Source organism: Lepus europaeus, chromosome 5, assembly GCF_033115175.1.
Source record: "Lepus europaeus isolate LE1 chromosome 5, mLepTim1.pri, whole genome shotgun sequence".
Classification (NCBI taxonomy): domain Eukaryota; kingdom Metazoa; phylum Chordata; class Mammalia; order Lagomorpha; family Leporidae; genus Lepus; species Lepus europaeus.
Window position 1 is genome coordinate 135,205,044 of NC_084831.1, and position 13,944 is coordinate 135,218,987.

The following is a 13,944-nucleotide window of genomic DNA, read 5'->3' on the forward strand; positions in this document are numbered from 1 at the left end:
ACCCTGGGGAATTGTGATACCTGGGTCCTTGTCACCATCTCTTTCCTTACTGTCACTTTTCTTTCTTTTGTCTCCAATTCCTAACCAAACTTCCAGCACTCACTTCAAGATGGCAGTACAGCTCATCTTTGTTTTTTGGGACTATGCCCTTCCTTCGAATGCATAATAAAAAGGACAGTTTGGTACAACTCTGTGTCACTTAAGAAGAGAAGTGGTGAGCTATGATTAGCGAAACCATTCTCCATTAACACACTTGGACTGGCCTGGATCAGATTGGTCGAGGTAGGACTGGGAAGAAGGAAGTGAAAAAGTTTCTATCGCAAGACTCCAATTTGGTCTTGTCTTCAGATCAATGCTTCTTAAACTTTAATGTGCATGCAAATCACCTGGAAATTATGCCAATGCAGATTCTATTGAGTAGGTTTTGTGCTGTGCCTGAGATTCTGAATTTTTAACTCACAGGTGTTGCTGGGACAGCTGGCCACTTATAAGGTGCAAATGTACTAACCTTTTACAAAACAGGATGTACTCCTGAACTATATGTGCCAATGAGTTGATGTTTGCAAAGCACCAAGAGCCCATAAAGCATACTGTACTTTCTGAATCAGACACAACTTCAAATGGTCTGGAATGTTTCCAAGGCTTTGTAACCTGATTCTTGATCCTGAAATCTGATCTCTATCATCAGAAGCTTGCTATGTACTAAAGCACTAACCAGGAAACAAACAAAACAAAACAAACCCTTTCCAGTACAAGAAAAATGAAAACACTCTTCTGTTATTTTCCCAAAATTTATTTGGCTCATTGAGCAGAGCTTTTCATCAGCCCTTTTAAAAATGGGAGCACATTTCAAACTATGATGCCTTTAAAGAAGTAATCAGCTAACATCAGAGGGAACAAAACAGACTCACTTCTAGTTCTATGTACAGGTATCTGAAAGACCAACCTGTTTTGTAAAGGGAGGGCCACTAGCCATCTGCATCATCAAGAGAAAAGAGGATAGCAAACATCAAAAGAGACCCAAATAAAAACCCCTCAAAATAACCAAAGAAGTAAAAATCAAATGGCAATTCAGATCGTTAAGAGACATTTGGAAATTGTGGTATAAACTGATTGTGTTCCACATGGTGTAATTGAAAAAAAAAAAATGGACAAGGTGGGATAGAGACCAAGAATCCTTTGCAGAGGCCCCTGTTCTTTTTTTTTTTTTTTTTTTATTTTTTTTTTTATTTTTTTTTATTTTTTTTTTTTTTTTTTTTTTTTTTTATTAAACTTTTATTTAATGAATATAGATTTCCAAAGTATAGCTTATGGGTTACAATGGCTTCCCCCCTCCCATAACTTCCCTCCCGCCCGCTACCCTCCCCTTTCCCGCTCCCTTACCCCTTCCATTCATGTAAAGATTCATTTTCAATTCTCTTTGTATACAGAAGATCAGTTTAGTATATATTAGGTAAAGATTTCAACTTTTTGCCCATATAGCAACATCAAGTGAAAAAACTACCATTGGATTACTAATTATAGCATTAAATAGCAATGTACAGCACATTAAAGACAGAGATCCTACAGAATTTTTTTTTTTTCAAATTAATTAATTTTCTATGCCATTTCCATTTTAACACCAGGTTATTTTTTTTTTTTTCATTTCCAATTCTCTTTATATACAGAAGATCACTTCAGTATATAATTAGCAAAGACCTCATCAGTCTGCGCCCACACAGAAACGCAAAGTATAAAAATACCGTTTCAGTACCAGTCGTAGCATCACTTGGCTTTAGACGACACATTAGGGACAGATCCCACATGGGGTGTAAGTACACAGTGACTCCTGTTGCTGATTTAACAATTTGACACTCCTGTTCATGGCGTCAGTAATCTCCCTAGGCTCTAGTCATGAGTTGCCAGGGCTATGGAAGCCTTTAGAGTTCGCTGACTTTGATCTTATTCCGATAGGGTCATAGTCAAAGTGGAGGTTCTCTCCTCCCTTCGGAGAAGGGTACCTCCTTCTTTGATGGCCCCGTTCTTTCCACTGGGATCTCACTCACAGAGATCATTCATTTAGGTCTTTTTTTTTTTTTTTTTTCCCATGATATCTTGGCTTTCCATGCCTGCTATACTCCCATGGGCTCTTCAGCCAGATCCGAGAGGCCCCTGTTCTTACTTGGCAACGAGGTAGACCCCATGATGGTGATAGAGAGCTTGGGAAAACTGGTTCCAGCAGTTCTTTTTCTTTAGAGCTATATCCACATTTTGTAATCCGGAACAGTTTAGCAGAACTCTCAGGGCATCTTGTGCATAGCTAAGGCCCAAAGAAAGGCAGAGTAATCACCTGACTGTGACATCACATAACTACGTATCACCGCCCATTTGTCCCATCTTGGACAGGACACAGATGGTGAGGAAGGGGGATGCTTCAAAGGAAGGAGTTGTTAAGTGCTCTTTGTTGACCCTGATTGGCAGTGCATAAGATACGTGTTTAAACTGAATCTAGGGTAAATCACACAACAGCCTATTGGTTTAGGTTATCTGTCAGAAATGTTTGATGTGATCACTTGCTAAAGGTGTGAGTTTTCTTTTGTGGATGCCTTGAGTCAGTAGGTCTCATCTCGGGCTGATTTGGTGTATGCCTGCTTGGAGGACAAGAGCGGATTGCCTATCTTAAAGGGACTGGATGTGTTTTAGAGCTCTGCATGGCTTTGACATCCACACTGGATAAGGGCAAACAGCTCCCAGCTGAGTGGAGATTTCCCTGCAGGGCAGTGAATCCAACTGCATTGTATCCTCTTGGGCAAAAGGGAATTGCTAAACTCTTCTCTACGTGGACAGATGACAGTGGAATGTTTTCATAAGGCACACACCACATTCCAAACCACAGAACAACTTTACAGCTCTCGAAGTATGTTTGTGCACACTGCTGCATCTTAGATGCACAATGACCCTGAGAAGTGACTCCCAGAGAGTAAGTAAATGGCATAGCTTCAATGTGTCTGTCTTGGATCCAGCTCTCCTCCTTGCTCTCTCCCTGCCTGATGTGACAGTGCCTTGCTTTGATGTGACAGTGGATATGGCAAGCATACACTGAGCTCTGTGATAGTAGCTCTTTAGTGCTATAAACACACATTCAGGGAAGGGCTAGCTAACGTCTATGTACACAAGGGTCACTTTTCTGAAGGCATTTGACTCGTCATAAGAGAGAAAACTAACAAACGCATGCACTGAACACAGGGTTATAAACAATCCCACATAAGCACAAGGGAGTGGACAGAGTCTACAGCTGGATGCTTCTCTTATTCCATCTGAAAGAACCAGCAGTGTCTCACAGGGGCCTGGCCTCTGGCATCAGTCTCAGCTCCGTGCTGTAGAAGAGCTGAAGCATGAGGGCCACCAAGAGCTGCGGGAAAAACTGGGCCACAGCTTTCTTGTAAGAGCCAACAGGGAGCAAAGTGCACAGGGCCTGGGATGCCTGTAAAGGAAGGAAAATAGAGTTAAAAAAAGGAAGCTATCCCCTTCTAAACCCAGTCTTATTGAGCAGAGTAAGTAGGGAACTCTTCAGTCCAGCCTGTGGTCTCCTTGAAGGAAACCTGAAGCATGCATGTGTATGCACTCACTCCACAACAGCCATTAAGTTGATTGTGAGCCAGGCACTCATTAACTATGTGTTGGGTGAATGGATGCATGATTGTCTGTGTGCAGGCAGGAATTTGCATGAACAGAACATTCCAGCAATGGAGAAACATGTATGTCATTTACCGCCACAGGCATCATGTTGGTAGCATCAAGAGAGAAACGTCTCCTGTCTATTTGGTTTTCCTCCATTTCCCCAGGCTTTCCTTTCAGTATCAGAAGGATTGTCTTCAGCACGTGAGGGGCCACACTTGACTCAGAGCCTGCCGCTTGCCACATCAGTATCAGAGTGCTGCAACAGAGCCCCCCAACCCCTGCAGTGAGGATCATGTTTATTGTTTTCCTACTTGGTACAGTGAAACAAATCAGGGAAGGGATCTTGGTTTTACATTTCTGTATAGCATATACACTGCAGACAAATCCAGAACACCCTGAGACTGCCGTTTCCAAACGACCCTGTAAACCTCCTATCCTCAAAAGCAGATGAGGAATTTAAATAAGATCCTGTGGAGAACACAGTGGGTAAGTCTACAGGCTCATTTCCTGCTGCTGGTGAAACACCTGTCCAGCTCATTGCCAAATGCTGACCAACTTTCTGCACCACCGACCTCTCTGCTGCTCTCACTATGTGACCTTGTTTGCTCAAAAATGCTAGAAAATTTAAAAGCAGACATGAGAATATAAATTAATAGATAAAATAAACACATATAAAATGTTTATAACCTTAAACAAATAAAAACACTAATGAACTGATGAAAAATAAAAACAAATACTGAATTTGGAGGGGCCATCCTTTTGCCAAATGTCAATGTTGATTAGCGACACAGATATGACTAGAACACTGGCTGCTTGATCTTCAACTAGCTCATTCCCCTATAGACTTGGTCACTCTTAAGATTTTTCTTACTATTGTTCTGTTAAAAGTGCTGAATGTTTCTGTATCAATGTATTCCTGATACCTTGTCAATTCACACTGGGTTCTGAAGTCTATTGTTCAAGATTTCTGCTTTTAAGTTCTTAAAGTGCCTAATCTTCTGGAACATGGGTACACCCAGCTCTGTACAACCCATTGCCAAACTGCTGTCGCCAGCAGGGCTCATGCTTAGAACCATATCATACCTCAAGTGCCCTGTCTGATCCTCTCCTTGTTTGTTTCTGCTGAATGGTCAAATTGCCTACATGTTTCTCTGGTTTATCTTAATTCCAGAATCTGGTCTTTTCTGTTCTCATACTCACCTCTCATCTCTTAAGACCTGCTGGTGACTTATTTTTTTTAAAGGATTTATTTATTTATTTGAAAGAATTATAGAGAGAGAGGGAATGACAGAGAGAGGTCTTCCATCCATTGTTTCACTCCTCAACAAGCCATAATGGCCAGGGCTGAGCCAGGCTCAAGTCAGGAGCTAGGAACTTCCTCCAGGTCTCCCAAGAGGGTGGCCGCAGCCCAGGCACCTGGCCCATCTTCTACTGATCTAGGCCATTAGCAGTGAGCTGGACTGAAGTGGAGCAGCTGGGACACCAACTGGCACACATATGGGATGCCAGCATCGCAGGCAGCTGTCTCACCCACTGTTCCACACACTGGCCCCTAGTCTTGCTCGTGACTTCTTTTTTTTTTTAATTTTTTTTTTTTGACAGGCAGAGTGGACAGTGAGAGAGAGGGAGAGAGAGAGACAGAGAGAAAGGTCTTCCTTTACAGTTAGTTCACCCTCCAGTGGCTGCTGCAGCTGGAGCACTGCGGCCAGCCCACTGAGCTGATCCGAAGCCAGGAGCCAGGTGCTTCTCCTGGTCTCCTATGCAGGTGCAGGGCCCAAGGACCTGGGCCATCCTCCACTGCACTCCCGGGCCAGAGCAGAGAGCTGCACAAGAAGAGGAGCGACCGGGACAGAATCCGGCGCCCCGTCTGGGACTAGAACCCGGTGTGCCAGCGCCACAGGCGGAGAATTAGCCTATTGAGTCGCGGCATCGGCCGCTGGTGACTTCTTTAGTTAAATTCAGCTGGTTCTAATTATGCCTGCTTTCTGTATCTCCTCAACACTCATTATTTGTGCTAGACTCATTGGTAACTTGTGTCTTATTTCCATGAGGGTACATTCCTTCTCCTTAAAAAAAAAATAAATAAATAAAAGGGCAAGTAATACTTTACACACAGCAGGTGCTTTGTTCCTGAATGAAAAACACTGAGTTTTATGAAGATCTTTCTAGAACAATTATAAATAGCAAAATATTATGTGACTTTAAAACTGCCTAAATCAAGATAATCTTTCAGTCATATCAATAAAGCTTTATAATTTGTTTAGAACTTTCATTAATGCAGACATCTTAAACCTCTTTGGATGGAAAGGACTTTCCACCTTTCACAGATGAGGGAATTGAGCATCCTGGAGATTTGCAAGGGTCAAGGTTGAGATGAAATGCTGATTTACTTGTTTTCAAATCCAGATCTCAATCCACAATATGACTTCCTAACTTTTACAATGCTAATAGTAGAGAACATCTTTATTTCCAGTGCGCAAGTTATAAGAAAGGAGTGATGTGATTTTCTAAGTGTTTTTATGTGTCTTTAGTTTCATGTTGTCCTATAAACTTACATTAACATTTTTAAATTCTTTATAATTTTGGATTATGAATTTCAGATTAACAGTTAAGGACAGAGAACTTCCAATTATATTTAAGTTCTTTTATTTTGTTACTTTATTTGTTAGTTTACTGGCCTTCATAGACTAGAAAACTCTGTATGTTTTTTTTTTCTCTAGAAAAATAGATAAATTCACAAATTAGAAGGAAAACTCATAACCACCTTGAAGAAAGGTTTGTTCCTACAGGGCATGAAACCAAACACAACTTAGAGTCCTGTGTATGCAAAGAGATGTTGATCGTTTCCTGGGGGTGTGCTCTGTGCAGCATGCTGTATAGAGATATGAATAACACGCTAGTATCTGGTCTTATTTGGGGTTTGGTTTGTTGTTTTCTAGCTCCTTTTGATGCAGTGATAGCTCATTGATTTGGTGGCTTTATAATTTTTTGGTGTTTTTCTGTTTCAGAAAAAATAAACCAGGCCTGATTCTGATAGCTCAGGCCTTGGACACAGGTCTATCTCATTGAGGAGATGGTAAACAAAACTTGTGAGGGTCAGGAAAAGGGAGACCTTACTTGTCAGCTGGGACTGGGTAGTCCATGAGTTGAAAGATAACCTTTTTGGGTGAAGTGCATGTCAGCAAGGTGATGACCCGCAACAAGGCTTGCTTCATATTATGAAAAGAATTCTCACACAATTGCTTATAAATTGCATCCACAATCTTAGACACCTAGAAAAGAAATTTCACAGGTTAACAGGAGGCTTCCTTCATGGTCCCCTCTAAATCAAGGAATATTTTTGCATTAAGAATTCAATCTTTATTAAACTGAACAAGACAGGAACACATAAATAAGCATCGCCATAAAGCGTGTTTGTGTGTGTGTGTGAGAGACCATGTAATTTTGATAAGGAACAAACCTGTGCATATATGGGTAATGAGAAAATACAGATTTTTTTAAGAAAATTTTATTTTGAGAGGGGGTCTATTTCATTCTAAAAGACATGCGTTCAGTGTAGAAAATACCTGTACAATCAAAATACTTGAAAATAGAAGCAATGACCAAGAATAAAAAAATGTGACAATATACTAAAAAACCTCTGAAAATTAAATATTTGAATCTATATATTGAAAGGATTAACTGCACATCAGGGGGATATCCTGATGGTAAGAACTAAGCCATAATCTTGCAAACTCTACTCGAAGACCCCATTCCAGTTTTGTTTTTCCCCTCTCTATTTCATTCATTCTTGAATAAGGAGACTTCTTGCTAGACCTGTAATTTGCTGTCAACATCAAAATTAATCACCCAGATCACATATTTTGAAAATACGTTATCCCTCTTAGTATTTTTTGTCTGTTCTTCTTAGTACTATTGGTTTAATTCTGTAATTAATACACAGTTATTCTTAAGTGTTGAAACTTAACTGAAAAGTGATCCCTGTTAAATATAAGAGTGGGAATAAGAGAGGGAAGAGATGTACAATTTGGGACATGCTCAAACTGACTTGCCCCAAACGGTAGAGTTAGAAACACATGAGGGGATTCCAATTCAATCCCATCAAGGTTGCATGTACCAATGCCATCCCACTAGTCCATTTGATCAATTTCTGTTCACAAATGATCATAATGATAGGACCAAGAATCAAAGGTATCACATAAACAAGACTAGTGTCTGAAAATACTAACCGATAGAACAAAAAAGGGAGAGAACGATCCAACATGGGAAGCGGAAAACATAGCAGACTCATAGAATGGTAGATGTCCTAAACAGCACTCTGGCCTCAGAATCAGCCCTTAAGGCATTCGGATCCAGCTGAAAAGCCCATGAGAGTATTTTAGGCATGGAAAGCCAAGACACTCTGGCAAAAAAAAAATGACCTAAATGAAAGATCTCTGTGAATGAGATCCCAGTGGAAAGAACAGGTCATCAAAGAAAGAGGTACCTTTCTCTGAAGGGAGGAGAGAACTTCCACTTTGACTATGACCTTGTCTAAATATGACCAAAGTTGGTGAACTCAAAAGGCTTCCATAGCTTTGACAACTCATGACAAGAGCCTAGGGTGATTATTGATGCCATAAACAAGAGTGTCAATTTGTTAAGTCAACAACAGGAGTCACTGTGCACTTACTCCTCATGTAGGATCTCTGTCCTTAATGTGATGTGCATTGTGATTTAATGCTATAACTAGTACTCAGACAGTATTTTTCACTTTGTGTTTCTATGTGGGTGCAAACTGTTGAAATTTTTACTTAATATATACTAAACTGATCTTCTGCATATGAAGAGAATTGAAAATGAATCTTGATGTGAATGGAAGGGGAGAGGGAGTGGGAAAGGGGAGGGTTGCGAGTGGGAGGGAAGTTATGGGGGGGAAAGCCATTTTAATCCATAAGCTGTACTTTGGAAATTTATATGCATTAAATAAAAGTAAAAAAGAAAAGAAAAAAGAAAATACTCTTCACTTATTCTGAAGTTAGTTTATCTAAATTTCTACTACATTGCAGTGAATCATACATAATTCAGTTCTTCCACTCTACACAAAAGAAAAAAGTGAATGAAATGTTAAATAGCATAAGGCATTCCTCCTAGCACATGCTACAAGGTGAGCTTGAAATGAGAGACATGAAATCTTGTTCTTCTCCTTGACTGTAGGTTTTAGAGCTGCTCCTCATTGTCCCCTACCTTTGTTAAAGGCAGCAAATCTTTCAAACAAATTAGCTATGCCATTGGGTGCTCAATTATGGAAAGGATGATCGGCTCTTATCCCCAAGGAAAGACTTGATGTGGTAAATCTATTTAGATCACAAGCCCATAATGGTATACATGCAACTTTGGGATATTTTCATTTATACACCATTTTTCCTTATACTGGGCCTTAGAACCTAACCTTGTTTATGTGGTCCTTCAGATGTTTGTAGGAGCTGGTGTGGGATAATTTAAGTTGATGATCTTCATTTGGTTCTGTTTTTAGGAGATAGTGATTTCACTGTAGCTATTTCTGCATATTTAGTTTTCTGTTAGGTGCCTCATTCTCTCCAGATTCTTGGTATGGCTTTATCTAACTTCCCTTTAAGTGTTTTTTCTTATTCATTATAAGACATGGGAGGACTCTATTTTGCCAAGGAGCCTTCCAATGCTCTTAAGTTTTTCCTGTAGTTGTGTTTTTCCTACAGAATGTTCCTGTATCTAGTAGCATGGGGAAATTTATATGTAGCATTATGCCCCTTTTCTTGCCATTTGAACTTCAGACAGCTCTCAGCTAATTTCAGTCACATTGGACTGAAATGTCAGATAGAGAATTTAGCCCTATGTCATTATCAGGGCTGATTTCTTGCACTTATAACCTATACACATGTACAGAGATCCATGCTTAAAATACCCTCTATGTTTGTGTAAAACTTTACCTTTGTCATCTTGAAATTTTAAATAATTTTTATCATTAGGTTTGTTTTATAAAGCACATGGGGATAGAGGAGATATCTGTGATATATAAGTCTACAGTGGTTCCTGCAGTCCCAAATGTAGAGTTCACAAAACTCTATGAGCATAGAATTCCAGTGGACCAATAATATGGGGGAATTCACTGAATTACAGAGTACAATATAAGCATCTTATTGAAGCCTCATCTGCTTCATATGATAAGGAAAGAAAGAAAGAAAGAAAGAAAGAAAGAAAGAAAGAAAGAAAGAAAGAAAGAAAGAATAAGATGTGTTCTAGGATTTCAACATGTCCTACAAAAGACATGTGTTGGAAACATTGAGATTACCCCTACACAATCATATAGAGAAGTGGGAAATTAAGAGGTAATTTGATCTTGAGTGCTGTTGTTATTGTGTAGGTGGGTTAATTATGGTGGACTAAGGACAGTTTAGCCCCTTCCTCTGGCTTTCATATATTCTCTTTTGTCCTTCTTCCTAAGCTGTGAAATGACACAAAAAGAAGACCCTCAACAAATGCAGGTCTCTCAATCTCTGACTTTCCAGCCTCCAGAACTATAAAAAATAAGTTTCCATTTTTATGGATTACCTGATCTCAGGTATCCTATTAGAGCAACACATAGCAGACTGAGGCAGAAATATATAAACCCTCTCCCATTCAGTCCTTCCTTATTCAGCAAGGAGTTGAAGGTTAGAGAATGCTAAAATATGTCAATAATGAGAAATGAAATTAAAATAATCAGTTTTAGTTAGTGTTTTCAGTCTTCTGGGAAGAATGAAATACTATGCATTTATGATCTATGACGTTATTTTGGTGATTATATAGTTAGTTAAATGCTCTTATATGTACATTTATAAATGGCATTGCACAATATAATATGGGTATCAAAATATATACCAATAATTTTAAATTTTGGCTTTTTTTTACTTAGAAGACATTAAATAGAAAATAAAAACCATGAAGACCTGAGAGAAAGGGGTAGGGGACAATATGAAGGCAAGGAAAATACTTAATAGCTTAATATTTATTTACTTAAATAATTTTTTAAAATTATTTCCTTTTTTTTGAAATCTAAAGAAAGAGAGAGATAAAAAGAGAGATCCTCCATCCATTGGTTCGCTCCTTAAATGCCACCAGCAGCTGGGGCTGGGCCAAGCTGAAGGCAGGAGTAGGGAACTCCATTCAGGTCTCCCAAGTGGGTTTCAGGGTCTCAAGTACTTGAAATATCAACCTGCTGTCTCTAAAGTTTCTCAAATTGGAAGCAGAGCCAGGACTCAAACCCAGGCCCTCAGTGTGGGATAAAGATATCTCAACCTGCTTGTACTTATGTAATTTTTTTCCTATTTTTATTTTTTCCTATAATGTACAGAATAAGCCTCATGCTTCACTTTGCACTGGGCCCCACAAATTATGTAGAGACCTTATAACAAGCTAGGTTCTTGAAAATTTTTCTTTAAGAGCTACACAGGAGATTTTAATTATAGCTGTGTGATGTGTTTATTTTAATAATTTGAACAAATATGGCACATAATCTGATTTAATATGTTGGGTAGTTAAATTTTCATTAAATTATTTTCTAACATTTCCTGTATTCTTGAAATATTTAATATGTCAAATAAAAAATACAGTGGAAAGCCTTAACAGTACACTGTGTGAGGAAGAAGAAAGAATATTTGAATTAGAAGACAAATCTTTGTAAATTTCTCAATCAGACCAAAAAAAAAAAAAAGAAGAAGAAATTAGAAAAAATAAAATAAGCGCTGAAGATTTATGGAATACTATCAAACAGCTCAAAGAAGGGGCTTAGGAGTTCCTGAGATGTGGAAATAGAGAACTTATTAGAAGGCTATTCAGTGAAATAATTACATCTTTCCTAATTTGGAGAAAGGCATGTCCAAGCACATGAACCACAAGAGCTCCTAACAGACCAAAGAAGATCTTTACCATGACACTTTGCACTCAAATTTTCAATAGTAAAACATAAAGAAAAGAATCTAAAATGTACAAAAGAGAAATGCCAGATTACTTTTAGAGGACCCCCAATTAGACTCACAGCTGACTTCTCATCTGAAACCCTAAGGGCTAGAACAAAATGGAGACACATAGTGAGTCTTAAAAGAAAAAAAACTGTCAACCCAGAATACTGTACCCTAAAAGGTTTTCATTTATGAATGAAGGTGAAATAAAGACCTTCTAAAACAAACAGAAATTCAGAGAATTTGTAACCACACATCCAGCCTTAAAAATGATGCCTAAGTATTTCTACACATGGAAACACAGAAAGATAGTCATAATTATGAAAGATTGTGAAGGCAGAAAATCCCCCAGTAAAAGGACAAAGGAAATCCAAAGCAAACAATAGGAATATTACAGAAAAATGGCAGGGCTATGTCATTACTTATTAATAGTAACCTTGAAAGTAAATGGCCTAAATTCTCCAATTCACATATACAGACTGGCTGAATGGATTAAAATGAGAACTATCTACTTGCTGACTACAAGAAATGAATCTTATCAACAAAGATACATGCAGACTGAAAATGAAGGGATGGAAAAAATATTCCATGCTAAAGTAAAGTAAAAATGAGCAGGTGTAGCCATCATAATATTAGACAAAATAGACATTAACACAAAACTGGTAAAGAAACAAAGAAGAGCATTATATAATGATTAAGAGATTGATTTAACAGAAAGATATGACTATAATAAATGTATATATACTCAATGTCAGGGTGCCTGACTACTTAAAACAAACTTTAATGGATTTAAAGTGAGGCATAGACTCCAATACAATAGTAATGGACTACTTCAACACCCCACTCTCATTAATTAACGGATCAATTAGACAGATAATTCACAGAGAAACAGAGCTATCTATAATCTGGATCAAATGAACCTACCTGTTACCTACAAAATTTTCTTCCCACAGTTGCAGAATATAGATTCTTTTCATCAGTGCATGATCTCTAGGACAGAACATATGTTAGGCCATAAACAAGTCTCATCAAATTAAAAAAATTGAAATCATACCATGCATCCTTTCTGAAAAAAAAATGAAGCTGGAAATTAAAAATTAAAGAATCTCTTGGACATATGCACACACATGGAGACTGAACAACATGCTTCTGAATGCACAATGGGTCATAGAAGAAATAAAAATGGAAATCAAAAAGTTTCTGGAAACTTGAAGATAACAACACAGCATATCAAAACATGGGATGCAGCAAAAGAAATGTTAAGAGGGATGCATGTAGAAATTAGTGTCTACATCAAAAAATTATAAAGCTACCAAATCAATGAGCTATCAATGCATCTCAAGGATCTAGAAAACAACAAACCAAACCCCAAATTAGTAGGAGAAAATAAATAATTAAAATTAGAGAAGAAATAAACAAAATTGAAATAAAAAATACAAAAGATCAATGAAATGAAGAATTGATTTTTGTAAAAAATAAACAAAATTGATAGATCATTGGGAAAATCTACCAAAAAAGAGGGAGAAGACCATAATTAGTAGAATCAGAGATGAAAAAGGAAATGTAGCAACAAATACCCCAGAAATAAAAAGAATCATCAGGAATTACTACACATACTATATGTCAACAAATTGGAAATTCAAGAAGAAATGAAAAATTCCTGGACACATACCATCTACAAAAAAAAGAGTAATGAAGACATAGAAAACCTAAACAGACCAATAACAAAGATGGAGGTTGAATGAGTAATAAGGATCCTCCCAACAAAGAAAGCCAAGGACCAAATGGCTTCACTGATGAATTCTACCAGATTTTCAAAGAAGAACTAATTCCAATTCTACTCAAGATATTAAAAACAATTTAAAGGGAGGGATTTCTCTCAAACTCCTCCTATGAGGCCAGCATCACCTTAATTCCTAAACCAGAAAAAGATACAAGAGAGAAAGAGAACTATAGACTCATATCCCTTATGAACATAGATGTAAAAATCCTCAACAATGGGGTCGGCACCATGGCTCACTTGGTTAATCCTCCACCTCCAGTGCTGACATCCCATAGGGGCACCAGGTTCTAGTCCTGGTTGCTCCTCTTCCAGTCCAGCTCTCTGCTGTGGCCTGGGAGGGCAGTGGAGGATGGCCCAAGTGCTTGGGCCCCTGCACCCTCATGGGAGACCAGGATGAGGTACCTGGCTTCTGGCTTCAAATCGGCACAGCACTGGCCTTGGGGGCCACTTGGGGAGTGAACCAACGGAAGGAAGACCTTTCTCTATCTCTCTCTCTCACTGTCTATAACCCTATCTGTCAAATAAATAAAAAAATAAGAGAGA

The 13,944-nt window shown here is 38.3% G+C and overlaps 1 protein-coding gene across 1 annotated transcript in view; it reads right to left on the reverse strand.

Moving 5' to 3' along the window:
* The window catches only part of MROH9 (maestro heat like repeat family member 9), a 94,143-nt gene that overhangs the window by 28,565 nt on the left and 51,634 nt on the right, over positions 1 to 13,944 (reverse strand). The window contains exons 9-12 of the mRNA XM_062190198.1: positions 6,778 to 6,932; positions 3,751 to 3,916; positions 3,321 to 3,463; positions 2,162 to 2,299 (exon numbers count right to left, since the gene is read on the reverse strand). Coding sequence (XP_062046182.1) covers positions 2,162 to 2,299; positions 3,321 to 3,463; positions 3,751 to 3,916; positions 6,778 to 6,932 — 602 coding nt within the window. The remainder of the gene's footprint in view (positions 1 to 2,161; positions 2,300 to 3,320; positions 3,464 to 3,750; positions 3,917 to 6,777; positions 6,933 to 13,944) is intronic.